Below are 19,805 nucleotides of genomic sequence, written 5' to 3'. Positions count from 1 at the left end.
AATGTTTTTGAATCTGAAAAATTAGCTAGGCCCATGAGCAGAAATGATACCATGATAACTAGTAGTTCATTCCCATGAACATGTCGTGCACCACTGCTCTGTATAGAAAAATCCAGACAATTTAAGTTCTCACATCAAAGTAAAAAGTCATTTTCAAATTTTGGTAAAATTCATTCGTAAAGTTAAGCCTAACTAAACTCTCCATTCTATAGGAGTATGTATTTTTGCTGGGAACTGCAGGATTGTTTGTAGCTGGGCTAGTTTGTTCATTGCATGAATTGAACAGCGCTAAGATGGGACAAAGTTAAGATTAACAAACACGGGCACTGAATAACAGCTGTTTATTTTTGGAAAGAGGGACTATAAATTGGGGAACGAAATGAGCAAGGTTACCTGTGTGTGCATTGCGGCAAGTGTGAAAACAGATCAAACAAACTTTGAAAGTGTGTATATAACACGGACACGGTCTTCATGTCAAACGTGAACTTCTAGTTCCTACCTCACCAAATAGCCTACTTAATCCCGCAGGGCCACGGATGGTGTGCTTATATATGCATGACGATCCTCTTCTATGAATGGAAGATGCCTGGCAGATCTCACATGTGCGCTGTCCTCTGTACCTTCTTAAGATGAGGCACGCCTCAAAATGGGGCTTACACAAGTTTCAACTTCTCAGATGCTGAGCGAGCATGCTGCCGGTTCTGGTTTTTAGCGAGTTGGCATGTTGTTAATGCATCGTCCTGTCTGGCCGATATACGATTTTTTATACTACTGCGGAATTTCGTAGACTGCCTCATTGCATTGACAGTGCCCAACAGCAGCGCTCAACAAGCCCAAACAAGCTGAGCAGACTGTGCAAAAGAATCAACAACGAGAAAGTTTGCAAGTGCTGTTTTTAATATTCACTTGAATATTGAATGTTCAAACAAATAACACAATATTTGACTTGGCTTCGAATCAATTAATAGCAACGTTTGGAAACTTCAAATATTTTCTAAGTATTTTGTAGTTTCAAGTGCGGTTGTTTGAACGAACTCAGACGCATAAAATTATGCTTTGCTGAAAACAGGAAATGCCTCCTTGAAAATACATGCAAAATATATTCTTTGAAGTGAGTCAGAACTAGTTGGGGGGCCGAATATATTGCACTTCGAGTGCTTGCGATCAACGTCTGCAAACATGCCACGGCTTCCTCCGCTAGCAATACAGGCTTTCCTGCAGTGCATTGGTGATGTGTGGGTAAAGAGGAAGAGGAAGACGTAATGTGGAGCACCTATTAGTATCTCCCTGAGATCGAGGCAGCTCCACCCTCTCGCTGCTCTTTCACGTATCAATAACCTAGTAGCGCTCAAGCTGCTCCTGTTAACACTCTCTAGATAAGTAAGCCCAGCTGTATGGTTACTAGCATCTTGCATTTTCTGATCAAATGATGTGCTAAGTGTGTTTTTTAATCCTGTAATGTACCCTTTATGCACGGCTTATGACGTCCCCACCCCAATTCATAGTGCATGCTGCTCTCAGCTTTCTCAATGCTACTCTTGATAAGAGCCCCAGATAAGTTCACAGCTTTTTTTTTACCACGCAAGCAGTGCACCGACATGGTATGCAGCTACAGGACATAAGAAAAACAAACTTGTCCAGCTTTGTAATCATGTAATCCTAGATCGCAATGTTTTCTTGACAAGAAGACGTTGACACCGTGTGGCACTGGCAAGGTTTGAAACAACGCAGTGTCTAGAGTTACGTCCGACGGAACCCAAAATTGAAAACTAGAGTTACGTCTGACGGAACTTCAAGCCAGTTTCTAGAGTTACGTCCGACGGAACCCAGAATTGAAAACTAGGGTTACGTTCAACGTAACTTTAAGCCAGTTTCTAGAGTTACGTCCGACGTAACCCAAAATTGAGAACTAAAGTTACGTCCGATGGAACTATAAGCCAGTTTCTAGAGTTACGTCCGACGGAACGCAAAATTGAAAACTAGAGCTACGTCCGACGTAACTTTAAGCCAGTTTATAGAGTTACGTCCGACGGAACTTTAGGACAATGTTTTGAGTTACGTCCGGCGAATGTAAAGCATTAAAAAAATTACCATGACGCTCCATAGGTGTAATCTGTCACTTGTACGATACACGACGTACGACGTACGATGCAGCGCTGTGGGTTCGACTCCCAGCTGGGTTGATGGATTTTTCAATTAAATAATTCAATTTTTTTTATTTATTACAACCTACCCGCCGTTGTCGCTTGAGCTGTGCTTCACGTAGATAGCGCGCTGCGCTCACGCTCTGCTTCCAGAGAGACTCGTTTCCACTCCGTCCGATGCGCCGTTCCCACTTAGGGTCGGTAGAAGCGATAGTATAGCTACGTCATCTACAAACTCAGCCAATCTTTCTCCCCTTACTTCTAACTCCTCTCCAGCCTGTATTTCTTTTTTAGCGTATGGCATGCGGTTGCGCCGGCGGAGTTTTCTGCGTACACGGCAGCGCCGGATGTTCCTTTCGCGTGTCCATAAAAAGCTTCGCTTTAACATGTCGTGTATGACCAGCATTTTTTTCTTGCCTTTATTGTAGCGAATCGAGGGTTCAACACGTAAAGTATTCATCTTATTCCCCGTGCGTTTGTTTTTTACATCGAAACTGTATATCGCTAGGATACAGCAGGTCGTCCCCGTGGACGGAGACTAACGATTTTCAGCGGCGGATATATATACTGGGTGTTTCCGGGAAGACGAAGTAATTTTTAAAAATAGGCTTTCGGAGCTAAAATTGTTTTAATTGCGCCAAGTGAACAGGAGCTGTTGCGGGAGCTATAAAACGGTTTCAAGTGCAATTTAGGGGCATGCTTAACTAGAAGTTATTAACTTTCTATTTATTCTAGTTAGGTGCTTGGTTGTAATAGGGAAATTGTAAAGGATCATGAGTCCATCCGATATCGATAATTAGATTTTTGAAATTGTAATTGCGTGCAGAGCCACAGCGCTCAGAACCTCAACTCTCCAGATGCGCACAGCGGGCTCCATGCGGGAGCTGAGCGCCGCAAAGCCACTCCCACGCGCTCATGGCACTCAGAGCTGTACACGTCACGCGCACGCCGCGCTTTTTCTTCGGCACGAACAGAGGCAAGGGGAATGGTTTTCATTGAACTTTCTCGCCCGCCCAAATGGTAGTTGGCATCATGATTGCCGAGTGCGGCCGAGAACTGCCGCTGTTTGCGTGCGGCGGTCACGATTCATCCGCAGATAATATATAAGGAAATACAAGTAAAAGAAACTGAGAACATTGTAATCCGGAAATCTGGCTATTAGATGCTTTTCGCCTGTTCAGATGCCCCTTGCCTCTGTTCGTGCCGAAGACAAAGCGCGGCGTGAGAAAAAATGTGAGTGACGAACGAGCTGATAAGCGTCGCGTCCGCATCATGCGCCGTGATGATGACAAACTTACCTCATCCGGAATGTGTCTGAACAAGTGTATGAGCATATATTGATCTGATATGTACTACTGCATAATTATTTTTGGTCATTTTTTTTCTAAAAAAACCACACAACAGAATAATCCATGCATAATCGAATTAATCGACTATTAATCGGGTTGAAATATTAACTGACACCCAACCCTATTAATTACTCTTGAACCATGTAAATTGGTTCAAGAGTCTTCAAGAGCTGTAAATTTTTTGTGCTTTACGTTATGCCGGACGTAAATCAAAACATTGGCCTAAAGTTCCGTCGGACGTAACTTTAGTTTTCAATTTGGGGTTCCGTCAGACGTAACTCTAGAAACCAGCTTAAAGTTCCGTCGGACGTAACTCTAGTTTTAAATTTTGCGTTCCGTCGGACGTAACTCTAGAAACGGGCTTAAAGTTCCGTTGGACGTAACCCTAGTTTTCAATTTTGGGTTACGTCAGACGTAACTCTAGAAACTGGCTTAAAGTTACGTTGGATGTAACCCTAGTTTTCAATTCTGAGTTCCGTCAGACGTAACTTTAGAAACTGGCTTAAAGTTCCGTCGGACGTAACTCTAGTTTTCGATTTTGGGTTCCGTCGGACGTAACTCTAGACACTGCGTTGAAACAAACAGCCAAGTGTGCATGTTTAACAAACTTGCACCAATTTTGTCTAAACTCTTTTTACCTGCTTAAAGAACATGAAACGCACTTCGCAGAATGCATATGTAACAGCGTTCACACAGGTCCTTGAAAACCTTGAAAACCCTTTAATTTAGAAGTGTCAATTTCAAGGCCTGGAAAGTCCTGGAATTTTTAAATGGTCCTTGAAAACCCTTGATTTTTCTGGAGAGAATCAATGGCCCTGTCTTTTCACAAGAATTTAAAGTGTTTGTCATGGATTCTAGGTGTTAATAAATGTAAAGAAACATTGTAACAATCAAGTTTCAGTGTATTGCGTGAAATTACAAGTTTGGTGGATTTTCATTATTACAAGGCAACATTTGGGAGCAGGCACTTGTCAATCCAATCCATGTCACGATACAATCCAGCGAAAGCCAGCTTCTGTTCTCTATCTTGCATTTTCCATATAGTCTGTGGAATCTCGCTCATTGCATGTTTGCTGTGCCTCATACACTCCATCTGCGTCTGCTTTTATGTGCAAATTGTGCTGCATAGTTCGTCCTGCCTTGCAGCGACGCTTGCTGATTTAATTTCAGCTGATACTCTTGCTGACAAAGCAGGAGATGCAGGCAACATTAACTAACTTTTTGAAATCAAACAGCCTCAGCAAACACAAAGGAAAAAGACAAACCTCTAAATACCAGCCATAAAGTAAAAAAAAAGTTGGGGGAGCATTTACGAACTCGTTACACCTATCTAAATGTGCACTTTATGTGCTTAGGCATTGTGCAATAAAAAACTTTTGCATTGTGTTTGAGAAGTAATAAATAATCCCAGATAAAACGTTAGATGGGGACCTTGAAAATGTGTTTTCTGGTCCTTATAAGCCCTTGAAGACCCTTGAATTTTTGCTTTCGAAGCCTGTACGAACCCTGTGTAAGGACATTCGTGGCACATATGTTTTTGAAAACAAAATTAATATGCATTGTTAGTACCAGGAAAGGAATTGGGCAGGAGGTTAGACAAGCCACTATCATAAGCTTTTTAACTCTTGGCTTATATAATGGCTCTAGATACCACGACGTCATAAGGGCATACCTAGGGCATACCAGACGAATTTTTCATAGCTCGCATTGTTTCCTTTCATGACGTAGTTGTACCCTCATTACACTAACACTGAAGCACTTATGATTGAGGTCACCACACGAGATGACAATTTCCCCTTTAAAATTATAAATAAAGCTAAAGGCAGCAGAATATCTGTGCCTATTTTATGCATAGAAATATTTTGCAGACAGTTTAAAAGGAGTCATTTTTCTACAAGATAGTTACTAAAGTATGCTTGAGAAATTGCAAATTTCAGTTTTATTACAAATTTTTAAAATATTTACTTTTATTCGAAAATATTCGCTTCGATTCTACTCGAAACTACTCAAACAAAATCATTCACTTTGTTTTTGCTTCAAAACAGAAACAGTATTCACGGTATTCACACGGCCCTAATGTCAATCACCATTTTTTCTCATCCACTTTCTCGTCATGCTTGTTAGCATATAATTATTGAAAACAAAATAATTATGGTTGAAAAAAGTTTAAATATGCCATTTTTTGAAACACTTTGTATTTGACATACCTGTACACATAGCTTTCAAAAGTGCAGAGCCCAGATGCTTAAATACAATGGCAGTTATCACTAGTCTGATTCCAGGTGCTAAAGAAGGGGAATCATCAAGGGTCGGAACTAAGAAGGTTTTGTATTCAGTATTCACTTGACCACTTCATTTGAGGAATGTGGATTACACCTAACCCTCAACTCCTTGAAACCTCTTTCCTTCTATCGCTATCACTTTTCTGATACTCACTACGGCAAGGAGGCTTTCGATGGAAGAGTTTCAACTACCAACTTTTGTGCAGGCTAAATCTAGCAGTGGCTTTAAATGTACAGACAAACTAACAGAGCATGGTGATCACCATGCTCTGTTTGTAAAAACCGAAAATACCCACGTTTGTGAAAACATGCTGTCTAATTGGGATTCCAAGCTGCTTTCTTTGAGGACTAAATAATCACTGCAACATGTAAGTAGCTAATGGACATGACAAAAATGTTTTCATTGATCCCCACCTCCTTTTTTGCTTAATTTTCATGCCCATACACAGGGATCTGGGAGGTATATGAAGAGCCGGGAGGAAAGGAAAAAAAAGACAGGATTCAACAATGGCAATTTGTTTAGCCCATTATCTGGCCTGCCGGCATCTATTTTGTTGACATCTCACTCTTTAAAGAATTGCTCAGAAGGAAACACCAGGTGCCAGGCGGCCGGATATAGTGCTGCATTTATTTGAAATCAGTGCTTGTTGCTAGCAGCTTGGTGCGCGTGATTTAGTGGGTTTATTTGATTGATTGCGAAGTTTTTAAGGCACCGACGCTACACAGGCGATGAGCCGCACCGTAGTGGGGGGCTCCGGATTAATTTTGACCACCTGGGAATCTCTAACGTGCACCGAAATCTCCACACAGTCGTTATCGCACTTTTCGCCTCAAGCGATTTAGTGGGTGCCTGTATAACCTCATTCCCTATCCCCCCTTTCCCACACCAGTGACCTCCGGTGCTCCTCTTCCAAATAAAAGAATTCATCAATCAATCATCAAATCTAAACTTTCCTTTCACTGACTTTACGCGTAAAACAGGCAAGCGTGGAGAATTAGCATGCAAGTCGAGAAATATTGGGGAAAAAATACGAAGTCGAGGTTTTTGTTTTTAAAAGTTTATTTTGCCACAGGGCGTAAATGAAGTATACTATTCCAAATAATGCAAATTCCATGTCCAGTTGGCGTGCCCGGTTGGCTTGTCAGTCATCAGGGAATACCTCAACCTGCAAACACGAGGGGTACACCATGGAATCATGGAATTTACATCATTTAGACTGCCCTTTTGCTTCCTAAACTGCAACAAAAACTAACGGAGAGTAGGCATTGCAAAGCACTGCTTTTTTAGTGTACTGTTACACTGTGTATATTTAAGCTATGTGACATTCATAAAATTTAAAAGCCAAGCAGGCAAGACAAAAATGGCAACTGACATGGCAACTAGTAGCAGCATATTGCCATTCACTAGTATAGTGTACAGAGTTTGGAATCTATCAATTTTGACATGCGACAGACCAAAGACATACTGCAGTCAAACCCGGATATATCAAACTGAAAGGGTACCAGAAAATAGCTCAATGCTATGATCGATTTTTCGATATTTGGAATGCACAGTGTCCAAAATTATTTTTGAGGGAACAGCAAGAGGACTGTTCAATATCAGCTGTAATTGATCTAAACATTTGGGTTTTATACGTGCACTATTAGGGAAATATTACATGTTGTAACTGCGCCATAATAAAGCATAGCTTTTAATACACATAGAACAATCAGGAGCCAAAAAGCAAGGAGGATAACACGCAAGGATGGTAATATGTGAGGAAAGGAAGTACACATCACTTGCCGCTTTCAACAAAACAAGACCAGAAACGGGAAGAATAATAGCAATATTTTTCGATAGCGAGTACGACGATAAATCAAATGCATGATGGGCTGTGGATACATGTAGCTTGTGAACAGTTCGGGTGATGCTATTGTCTTACAGTGACTTCAAGCATACCTTCAAAGTGCGTTGTAAGCAGTGCAACTTGTTATGCGACCAGTGATCATTTCCAAGTTGCGTACACAGCTTGGTGTTTTGATGCCTGACAATTCCTTTTACCGTATAGCAGCAAGTACAACTGGGTTTGTAGACACGTGTGCAGGACTGTGTAGCTCCAATGGCTCTCCACATTGCTCCCTTTCTCCTCTCATTCTCCCATGTCTCATGCCCTTAGGTCTGCTATAGCGCCACTTAGCTGTGTAGCATTTCTTGCTGCATTGGTCAAAAATAACTATAGCGATTTTCCTGTTAGCCTCTCCTGACCTTCCGGCTCATCTGCCTTTCCATGTGGTCCCCTCAGGCTGGTCCCATGATGAACAGGCGGGCAATGCCGGAACCCAAAAGCAGCAGGTGTTTTGTTAGCCTTAGCAATGCAAGTGATGCTTATATAGATTTATCACACAGCGACATAATGCGGGACACCTGCCAGAGCACGCGTGAATGAGCAGGTGAGTTATACGAGTCCCTACTGCTCCTATTGCAAGGTTGACAGGTGGCATTGGCTACAGACATGCAGGCTTGACTGCGTTGTCCTGATTGCACACGTGCTCCCAAGTTGTTCAGCATTTCTTGCGGGGACACTTTTTGACAGGTACAATCTTAAGCTACAAATGAGTGATGAATGGTGTAGCCGGGATTTATTTTCAGGTTGGGCCCTCAGAGGTTTCAAGGGAGAGGGGCGAATGAGGGGTAAACCTTTTCTTGTGCCAAAATCTACATACATGCAGAGGCTTGTGAGAAGCCTCCCATTGGCTTATGCCACTGTATGCGTCAGTGGTCCACTGATTGATTTTTTTCCCCTTGTGAAACATCAATGAAAAGAGTTGCTTGGCTTATACAAGTTTTGAAGCACAGGCTAGTTATTAAACGAAATCTGTGCATAAAGACAGGACGCACGGCAATGGCTAACAATTGTGCACTTCCCAGACGAAAAAAAATCATTGGAAGAACCAATTGGACCTGCCAAAAACACCCTTGGACATATTGGAACCAATTGCATTTCCAATTGGTTTCAATTGGTTCAAAGGTGTTTACAGCGGGTCAAATTGCACTTCCAATGTTTTTTTTCTTTCTGGCGGGGTTTCATTTCTCAAGCTACATTTCTGCACTCTTGTACACAGGTGTGACTGGGTGAAGAAATAATACACTCACCGGAACCTTTTTGTAGTCATACGGGTCTCGATATCCACCATATCCTCCTGCCCTTGGTCCAAACCCATTAGCCCCATGGTAGTTCTGCACTCGCATGTCCTCTGCAACCTCCCCCTCTTCAGTAGAAGTTTTCTGGAAAACAAAAACAAAGAAAACATAACATCTTGCTGAATTATGAACAAACTCCTTCACTTCAGCGGTTGTTTGGCTGCCACCGAGACTGAAAACATGCACAGCATTTCTCAACTATAAAGACCATAAAGGGTCTGTCTGTACAAGTTTTCAGTACTAGTAAGTATACCCTTATTGAACCACTTATAAACACTGAAAAGCAATCCAGTAATCCCTCAAAAGAACCCAAAATTGGACAAGTCCTTGAATTGAAAAGTAATCCCAGATTTAAAATGTGCCTTTCCACTAAGTACTTTCTTTATATTGTTTTAATAAATTCTTTGCCAGCCATGCTCTCTGCACAGCTCCAGTGCTTGGGAGGGGAACTTGTAGAGTAAAAAAATTCAGGGAAGCTTGCACTCATGCGCAAGACTTGAATGGCGAAGCTGTTGTAGGTGAGCACTGCTGGACACGTAGTTAAGTTTCAGTATCATCGTTTATTTGCATAGTTGCGGTGCTAGTAATCGTCGTCATATGCGTCGAAGAGGTGGTGTTTTTCGTAGAAAGTGGCGAATGCAAAGTCATCCTCAGCATTGTGGACTTCCACCAGCTCTTTGTCATTGACTTGAAGCAGCAGAGGCAGGATCTGCAAGTCGTCTCAGGAAGGAGACTTGTAGCTGTGTCTCCAATTATCCCTAATGGCTTCTAGGGAATGTGGCTGCTGTGGTGACCTCTCCCAAGCAGGGTGTCTTTTCATCTTTAGCATTAGGGCTGGAGGGTTTCTTTTTTTTTACATGCGCGGCAGCGTTTGAAGACAGCACTAGAGATTTTTTTTTTTTGCAAAAGCCACTGCGCGTGCCAAGGATGCTCGGCCGTTGCCGCGAGGCACACGCTCATGGGCACGAGGCATTTTTCTCGCATTTTTTTCCCCCAACGGCAAACTTGCAGCCAGGACCAACAGCTCTGCTGTTAAAAAAAAATCTGAAGTTGTACGCAACACTAAATCCTAAAGCCCAAGCTACACCTGGGCTACGAGGCCTGTCTTAGTCGAGGGCTACGGATTTATTTGGACCATTAGGAGAAACTTAATGGGCACCAAAATGTTGAAATTTCAGTGTTTTCATTTTTTGCCTCCATCAGAAAAGCGGCCACCTTGGCTGGGACCGAACCACATCCACAGGATCAGCGGTACAACGCCTCAGCCACTGAGCCACCGCGAGGGATGAAACTTGTGGGTATTGATAATGAAAGACATTTGGGCTAAAGTGTGCCTTGGAAGCTTTCGGGAGGCCCACGCAAAAAAATTGCAGTGTTGTCAAATACACATCTTGATTTTCCAGCCACCCACTGCCAAGCACGAACATATATAATAAGGCCAGTGTTTCATCAGCCACTAGGGGCATTCTCTTCTGGCATATAAATCGCTCAACAAGTTCAAGTATTCATTTAAGCATGTAGAATAACAGTGATGTCACTTATTTTTAACAAATTAGTGCACTTTTTTCGTCCTAATGGCAGTAATTTTACATTTCCTACGATCAATATGATTAATTATATAAACACAGTCACTTCATTTAGTTGTCGGAACTAGAATTACACAGAAAAATAAACACCAAAAAAACACCCTTGAATACCGAGACAAACTACAAAGACATGGAGGTTTACTAATAAGCCTGTGGTACGAACAGGACATATCTTTAAGTGGTTTATATTTGGCATAGTTGATCACCAAGAAATTTTTGAATGCCAATCATCACCAGTGTTTCAGCATGGTGATGATAATAAGCAGAACGTGAACAAGCTTTGCGGCACAATTAAGCTCGTGCATTCCCACTGGAACTTTATGATGGCATGCATGCTTTTGCTTCACCTGCTTTGCTTCACAGTGCCATGTGCAAGCACCAACTTTGTAATGCAATGTGTGCTTAAAAGTCAGAAAGATGCACTATTAGGGACAAAAGTATGTGGAACGCAGTTTTTACCATGCAATGTTCTTTTTGGGCTGCTTGCGAAACCGGGCTAATTTCCTTAAAAGTGCATCTCATCTTTAATGTCCCCTTTAAGTGCATTCCAAATGCTTGATGAATGAGTGGGAGTAAATAAAATTGCACATCCCATTAAATTTTGTCCTGACTAGGGTTTGGCTTAGGGCAAAGCTGACTGTTTTTGCATGTTTATTTGTGGACCCCTAATGTATATATAACCATGGCGTAAGCGAGTCTGAAAAACAGTACCAAATTTGACAGCTCAACAACAGAACAAAAATTGCAACACAACGGCACACAAAGCAACCCAAGACTCATGCCTTGAGCAAAAATTTCCCAGTTTGTTCACAGCTTGGAGGAGAAAACGTACTCACCCCCAATAAATTGCCCACTGCGCCAGCAATCTTGGACATAAAGCCACTGTTGTTTTTGCTGCTGTGAGCACCGTTTCGTCCATCTTTCCGCTCCTTAGGACGAGCTCCCGTTCGGCGCCTGCTTACGGTCTTTAAAAAAAAATGCACAAAGAAATTTCACAATTTTGCAGTCAATTTTTTTTTGGCTCCAACATAATCTATATGGCATGGACCTAGTTGCTGCATCATTTTTTTTTTTGGTGCTCTGCAAGAGAGAAAGACATCACCCATGCACGTGCTTAAGTGCACTGTCCTTTCATCTGAGGAGCTGAAGGAGAATTTATACGTATATATGTATACGCCCAAGTACGTATACCTGGCATTCATACCTGCAAGATCACGAAAAGGCTTAATTGTTTCATATGCACTGCCACCCTATATACTTTGTTTCTTTCCTTTGTCAGCAACCTTTTCAAGAACTTTCCACAAGTAGGGCAACAACCCAAGAGAAAATGGTAGCTGGGACCAGTCATATTTTCTCCTGGGACACACTGCATGTAAAAGACTTGACGGGGTAAAAGAATTGCTTGGCGGCTTAGTTATAGCATGCTTTTCCAACACCAAAAGGCAGCATTTTTTTTTATCATGTGATATTATTCTGACTAAGGCACGTTTTCTGCAAGCATGCAAGAAACAACAACATGCATTCAAAGTGCAATACAGCAAACTTGAATGCATGAAATTATGTCATATACCAAACTCCCTTTAGAAGTAGTCCTGAATTGTGCATTCTAAAGTAAAGTAAAGCAGAAATTTCACAAACCGGCACGGGCACCCACAAAAAGTTTTAGAAATTCTTTATCTCATGACCCCTCCTATACATGTATTTATTCGACTCATTCCACAAGATGCAATGTAATGCTTTCTCAATCGATAAAACAGTTCCAGAACTCCACTCTTACGAGACCTCATAGGCTGGCTTTGCCACAATGCTCTAGAGCAACCAATCAATGCAATAAAGGGTGCAAATTCGGCTGATGACCATGGCCAACGTAAGATTTGAGTGAAAAATAAGTCCTCACATGCACAGGGGTGTAGGGCAATGCAAAACGTCAGGCACATATATGTCCCGACACAGAACTCATTTTCAATTCGAATCAGATATGCTTGGCATACTGTCATTGGCCTAATTTGCACACTTTATTAAACCGATTGGCCACCCTAGAACATTGTGGAAAAGTCGATTTATGGGGAATTAGTTTGTCGGAGAAAACAATGCAAATTGTGCAGCCATTAATTTTTGCCTTTTTTTCCTTCAAACTGGGACGTTTCAGTTGTATGGCAAAGAGAATAAAAATACCTGAAACGAAAACCAAAAGCATCTCCTGCCAACATTAAATTGTATGCTTATCGCACCTCGATTTGTCCTGTGGATGCATGAATACTGTAGTTAGGAATCCATTTCATGCCAAGAACACTGCTAAGTTTGAACATTTCCTATCAGCACTGAGTAGTGGAATTATTTTGCCACCATGATTACTGAATGTAGAAGTGTTGGTGCTTTTGATAGTGCTTTAACAATTTTCCTTTCGTAACCCTGTCCTGTTTCAGCAGCCATATGCTACCTGCAGTATTTTTTACATTAAGAATTAACAAAAGCAAAGACTCGAAGCCCAAGTACTGCCCATGCATTCCACAGCACCTTATTGGTGAACAAGAAATAAAGTGACGATTTCAGAGAGTGTACAAGTTATATGACATGTGTACATTCTGGACTCATTCAAACCCCTGTCTGGCTTTTTTTTTTTTATTTGATTGTAGGGTTTAACGCGCCGACGCAACGCAGGCGATGAGGCGCACCGTAGTGGAGGGCTCCGGATTAATTTTGACCACCTGGGGTTCTTTAACGTGCGCCGAAATCTCGTACACACGGGCGTTTTTGCTTTTTGTTTCCATCAGAAAAGCGGCCGCCGCGGCCGGGAATTGAACCCGCGACCTCGTGCTCAGCGTCTGGCTTTTTTTTTTCTAGAATTCAGCCTGTAATTTCACAATGTCTGGCTTTTTTTACATTGTGAAATTGCAGGCTGAATTCTAGATGTGCAGCACGCAAACTTAACAAAGTTAATACTTGTGTGGAAGAAAATGAGATGAGATTCACGAAATTTAGAAATTGCATGGATTAACTGCATCTGCGCCCAGTAGAGATTACACATTTACTACGACAGCTGTGCTCTTAGTCGATCGTGGCAGGTATTAGTTGCCCCATTGAGCCTTGTGCAACATAATTCTCCACAATTAATATTTGAATTTTTCAACGTGTTCATAAACCACGTTTTACCCATGTTGAATAAAGCAGGATTATGCAAGTGGCAACGTGACGTCTAAAGCATAATGCATTTCTTTGTGGACCGAGTTCCGTCCAGGACCCATTGAGTGGTCATTTTGTAAATGCAGCCATCTCTTAAATGTTCAGCGGCTATGTATAATGCCACTTTCCAGGCCCACAAACATTATTTTCCAAGAGAGTACAACAGTTGGCATTAAGCTCAGACCTGCCATTCCTGGTGCTCATCTTCTGGTGGCTCCTCGATGCCTTTGTACACAGCGCACGACTGCGACTCATGCGAGGCCTTGCACGCGATGCAAGTCCAGTGGTTGCACTTCTCGCATTGAGCCATAGTGGCTGTCTTCTTCACGTAGGAATAACCCGTGCAACCCTCATAGCAACAGTCCACGATTCGCCCTTCTGCTTCATCGTCGACCTTTTGCTCCTCATCTTCACCATCTGTGTCGCCATCGGACTCCTCCTGGTCTCAAAGAGATGAATTACAACACTTAAAATGGTTTGGAACTTATTTCCTCTCCTCTAACAGTGGCGCATACGCTAGGAAGGAGCGATTTCTCTCCCTCCAAACTTGCACACACCCAAGACATTTTAACAGCAATGCTAAGCTTACACCACAGGTCATCCTACTTCCTGGCCAAGCCGTAAATAATTCTATCCCTAGTCCACCTTTACTAAGGGTGCCATGAAGACAAAATACAGCCTTGATTGTAGGGTTTAATGCGCCGACGCAACGCAGCCGATGAGGCGTGCCATAGTGGAGGGCTCCGGATTAATTTTGACCACCTGGGGATCTTTAACTTGAGCCGAATTCTTTTACACACAGGCGTTTATGCTTTTTGCCTCCATCAGAAAAGCAGCAGCCACGGCCGGGAATCGAACCCGCGTCCCAGAATACAACTTTATTCAATTTGAAAGAACTTTGGTAACTCACTCAGGTCCATTCCAGCCATGAAGAGTGTCTTTTTAACCAAAAAAATGCTGGAATCTCATTCCACAGCGACGCAATATGGGCCGGAGTGACTTAATATGGGACAGCACTGATGACAGTGTGTTAACGCATGTTAGCCTTAGAGATATCAGAGGCCCCACTATAATCACCAATTCACGTTTCTTGGAGGTGGCTGGGGTCGGCAGTCACCAATTGCACAAACAAGATTCTGTGACGTCATAGAAAAACCATCAGAAAGTGGCTGGGGAGTCGCCATATGTTTTGTTTGATATCTCGATTTTGTTTGACTCGAATTTTATCGTAAACTTCATTGTTACTGGGACAAAGCAGTCTTTAAACTTGTATTTTCTTTTCATGGCCGCTTTAAGAGGTCAATCAGGATTTCGCTTCTCTGTGCTCATGAACTAAGCCCCAATCACTGGGTCTCGATAAGAATGAATGAATTCAAAATGGAAAGGCAAGACCACCCACAGGCATTCCAGTGTCCACCTTTAGGTGGACAGCGGAATGCCTGCTGGTGTGGGGAATGGGGAACACAGGCAGGCAGGAAAGGAAGGAGATAGAGAAGGGGAGGATATATATATATATACATACAGGACTAATAAGGACGTATATGTACACCCGCCCAATTTTTTACCAATGTCACGGGAGGGTCGACCGTTCGGTCGATCAGCGCCGCGTGGTGGAGCGATACGGCAAACTGGCAAGAGTAGCCGCACATGCACTATATAAGTAAAGTCGTCTGCTAGGCTGTTCCAAGAGCAGACGGCCACCCCTGATTTTTGCTATTTGCTTATCACACTGCCTGCCATACTCGAAATTTTTCTTCATGACCAGGCACGTGATGCCAACTGAAAACAGAGTAATCAGCATTGCCGAACGAACCTTGCACTGAACAAAGCTTGCGCTCGGCAATGCCGCGGTTTTCAATTGGCCTGGTCTTGAAGACAAAATTCGAGTATGGCAGGCAGTGTGATAGGCAAATAACAAAAATTGGGGGCGGCTGTCTGCTTTTGGAACAGCCTAGCAGATGACGGCAGCAGCGGCCTTTGCTTAATGCGCATGCGGCTACTCTCGCACAGTTTGCCGTATCACTCCATCACGCGGCGCTGATCGACCGAACGGTTGACGCTTCCGTGATATTGGTAAAAATTTGGGCGGGTGTACAATATATACAAGACTAAACGCTAGGCGCGCGCGCGCACACACACACGCACGCACGCACGCACGCACATGCACGCGCACACAAAAAAAAACAACCACAGTTCAGTTTAACTGGGTCGATAAGGGGCCATTTTCAGGACTGATCATTTTAAGTAAGTGTAACTACACGTCCCAGGTATAGACTAAACTGTTGAACACCCTACAAATAAGTGATGAATTCTGAACTTCAAGCATTTTTATAGAGCTTTATAGGGGCAAAGCCCCTTAAGGGGCTGTTGGTGTCTCCTGTCGTCGCCGTCGCAATCGTCTCATGTAGTCATGGTACTAAAACACTGGGAACCTCACTTACGCTTCGCGCTAGAACGTAATGCATACTAAAAAAACATTGGGACACTCGTTTAAGCGTCGCGTTAGAGAGCTAGAGAGAGAGAGACTTTTATAGCAAAGGCATATACCTCTACACCAAACGGTTTCATCTCTGTTGGGAAAAACGCCAAGGTGCCAAGAATACACTTATACACTGCATGTTTCGCCCCTCCCCAGGTTTCACATTAGCGGAGATGGCCTGGGTTTTTTTGTTTCTCGTTTACACGTGCGCAACTTTTAAGTGCTTGAACCTCAACTATTTCATGGATTTGCTTCCCATGGACCCATTTGATTGTGTGCATGTTGGGCCCATGTATGCTAGACTGAATGTTTCCTTCACTAAGTGGCAGCATCATGATATTGTATATTGTGGCACGCTTCATCTGCTTTGATTGATTTGATGGATTGTGTGATTTAATGCACTGAAGCTACACCTGAAGCGATGTGCCGAAGCTACGCCATAGTGGAGGGCTCCAGATTAATTTTGACCACCTGGGGAGCTGCGAAGTGCACCGAAATCTCTGGCGTTTTCCCTTTTCGCCTCCACCAGAAAAGCAGCCACTGCAGCAGGGACTGAACCCGTGTCCTTTGGCTCAGCAGTTAGCATTTCCTCAGTAAAATAGTAAAAAAATTAAAAAAGAGTAGAAGTTGAGCATTAATTGTTTACTTTTACTGTTTACTATTTCACTATTTTTTACAGTAGTTGGCTATGCTGTAGCAGCCATTATCTAAAGGAATGGGCTAATGTTGGTGGAACCATTTTCATCCTCAACATTCATCCCAAACCCGCTAAGGAGCAGGAATTACTGCTCAAGTGTTGCATTAAATAGCGTACACACTTCTTGATTGCTTTGAAAGGTCTACTGGACTGAAAACAAAAGGCGTACATATCCCAAATGGAAATACTAGTTCCATTTCCAACTGGAAATCTGGAAATCTCTTCCCACTGGGAAATGTTCCAGCTGGAGAAGTGCCTCTCCACATGGAAACTGCAGAGGAAAATTTTGCATTTTCAGCTAGAAACGTGGAGTTTCCGATGCCCTACTTCAGCTGGAAATGAGTTTCTGGGTGAAATTCAAGCTGTAAATTAAGGGTTTGTAGACAAGTGCCACACTATGAGGGCGCATTAATCCTACCGCATGTTTTTACAACACAGAGGTGCGGTTGCAAGTTCCAAGTGGCTCGCGCAAGGTTTATGCCAATTTTCTGGTCAGAATATTGTTGCCAAAATCTTAGAACCCCATAACACTGTACAGGTATAAAAAAAGACAGTTGCATCCAAGTAGAAGCCATCAAAAAGATTTTCTCATGGCTGCGCACACAGCCTATGGCCACCTTTACCATACACTGGCAAGAAAGTGACTTAAGCCATGTGTGGACTCTGTTGAGCACTGGTCTGCAACAGCTTGCCATAAAAAGGGTAGCATATAGCAACAGCCATTCGTCATGCAATGGTGATGGAATAGGGTTGGAGGGGGGGGTTAAAAAAAGAGGGCTGGCCTCCTAGCCTCCCCACACCAGATGTTTTGCTTTGGAATAATGGCACAGCACACTACACCGTGAAGCATTTTTGTACATTTAATACTGGCATATCAGAAGAAAATAAGCAGCATAAGCCTGAATTTGGGCATCTGAGCAAACTGCAAAATTAAACCAAATGCCCCAATTTCTTTAACATCTCCGCTCAACTCGAGCAGCAATTGATGAATGGCTCTGTTGGATGTCGCTGCTAAACAAGCTTGCTCTACCTGGTCCCAAAGAAACGTGTTAACTAGATACAAATGTCCAGAAACTGGCTGAAAATATAGCATCGTAGGGTCTAAAACACTGCACAACAAACTAAAATGTGCTCGAATTTCAAGCCGCATCTGGGAGCTGGCAATTAACAACTGAAACAATCACAGGTGAGCAAATATTTGCCCTTTGCACATCTGCAAAAGTAACTGTACTTTGACTGAATAGCACGCAATCACTTACGTTTGGTTGTTTAGGAGGCTTGTAGACTGGCGATGGTACTCCGCCTTCTTTGTTCTGCCTATACTGCTCGCACGTTAGGGATTGATGGACGACCATACATTTAAGACAGGTATAGTAATTGCAGACTGGACAACGAAACATGTCGGTGTCCTTGTCCACAAAAGCCTGGCCAATGCAATTTTCAACTTTGCACTCGACCAGAAGTTCATCGGGAACGTCCACCACAGGCGCCTAAAGAAAAAGATCACAGAAATTATAGGCACACTTAGGAACTCTTTTTGACGCGAACAGCCCACACTGTAAATGACCTGCAAAGAGAAACAAGTCGAAGTTCTTTGTGCACTGCTTACTGTATGCTAGTCTTGCGCACTCGTCCAGCCTTCATTATTAGGGCACTAAAACTGTGGCACTCTTGCTGCCTAGGTGAAGAATTCCTGTTAGAAATAAATGATTTTTTTGTGTGGCTATGATGGAGCACTTACACTTGTTGAATAATGTTAAGGCTAATCTCCTGCATGTATATAGAATTGAACCTGAGGACCAATGCATGTAGATGTTGAAATGCGGAATGTGTTTTATATAGGGGTGTACCAATTTATATAGGAACTTAATTTCAAAGCAAATAATTTTGTTCCAACAGTTGCAAATTGAAATGAAGATAGATGCTTAAATCAAAGCAAATATTTTGCAATTTCCAATATGAAAACTGAAATTTACAATTTATCCAGCATGCTTGAATTCCCTTCATACACTTATGAACTTTACTCATCATTTGATCAGAAGCTACCAAGCTAGGCTGTATCTAGAAATTGTTCACCTTAGCAGCAGGAATCAGGGTGTGAAAGAGTTACTTGGCCATGGTTGGTCATGCCAATTATGAAATTATAGGGGTCCATAAACACCTGTTTTTTGAGCTCTTTACTTCATATAACTAGTGTGCTATGGCAAAGCTTATCGTCATTACCGAAGGGTGCAGTGCATGTCTCTTGTGGTCAATCACAGGCGCTCAAATTTAAGCGTGATGCATTCAATACCGAATTAGTTCTAAGTCGCTGCAAAGAATGTAATTCACATGCGTTTTTAATGGGATATTTCTCATTTTCAACAACCACAGTTTTATGCAATGGAGTTCATTGAAACAATTAACACTTTGAATTGCTGACTGACACAAAAATATTCAAAGGTTTCAAACAGTGCTATGAAATTCAATGCTGAATCAAATATCATGCCATTTTCTTCGATATTAGAAAGTTTTGAATATTTACACACACCTAGCTTTATCAACCAAATTTCATGCTAGATGTCATTACAGGGCAAGGCAAGAGTGACATGCTAAGTTGCAACGGAAACGTTATACCCCAAACACTGTTATTAGCCTATAATTATATACATACATACATACATACACATACACACATACATACATACACATACATACATACATACACACACACACACACACACATACACACACACATATATATATATGGAGTGAATCACAACGAGAAAGAAGCGGCTCGTTGAATTAATACAGAAATAAAGGTAGGCAGTCAAGAAAGCAACAGGGGAAGGTGTGGTAGGTCATTTTATTATCCTTGAAACAGATACAAATTTTTAAAAGAAAGTGGAGAGAAACATGCCCGCC

General features: G+C 42.4%; 1 protein-coding gene across 4 annotated transcripts in view; it reads right to left on the bottom strand.

Annotated features, from left to right (window-relative positions):
* The window catches only part of LOC144155872 (uncharacterized), a 62,606-nt gene that overhangs the window by 26,930 nt on the left and 15,871 nt on the right, over positions 1-19,805 (bottom strand). For 3 of the 4 annotated variants that reach the window (XM_077687564.1, XM_077687565.1, XM_077687563.1), the window contains 4 exons: positions 18,161-18,391; positions 13,910-14,164; positions 11,379-11,507; positions 8,909-9,040 (listed from right to left, as the gene is read on the bottom strand). In XM_077687564.1, the coding sequence (XP_077543690.1) occupies positions 8,909-9,040; positions 11,379-11,507; positions 13,910-14,164; positions 18,161-18,391 (747 nt within the window). The remainder of the gene's footprint in view (positions 1-8,908; positions 9,041-11,378; positions 11,508-13,909; positions 14,165-18,160; positions 18,392-19,805) is intronic. The other variant, XM_077687566.1, reaches the window with a different exon arrangement.

Source organism: Haemaphysalis longicornis, unplaced genomic scaffold (assembly GCF_048455015.1).
Source record: "Haemaphysalis longicornis isolate Haplotype H1 unplaced genomic scaffold, Haemaphysalis longicornis Haplotype H1 scaffold_1, whole genome shotgun sequence".
NCBI lineage: Eukaryota > Metazoa > Arthropoda > Arachnida > Ixodida > Ixodidae > Haemaphysalis > Haemaphysalis longicornis.
This window is presented reverse-complemented; position numbering and strand designations above follow the sequence as displayed.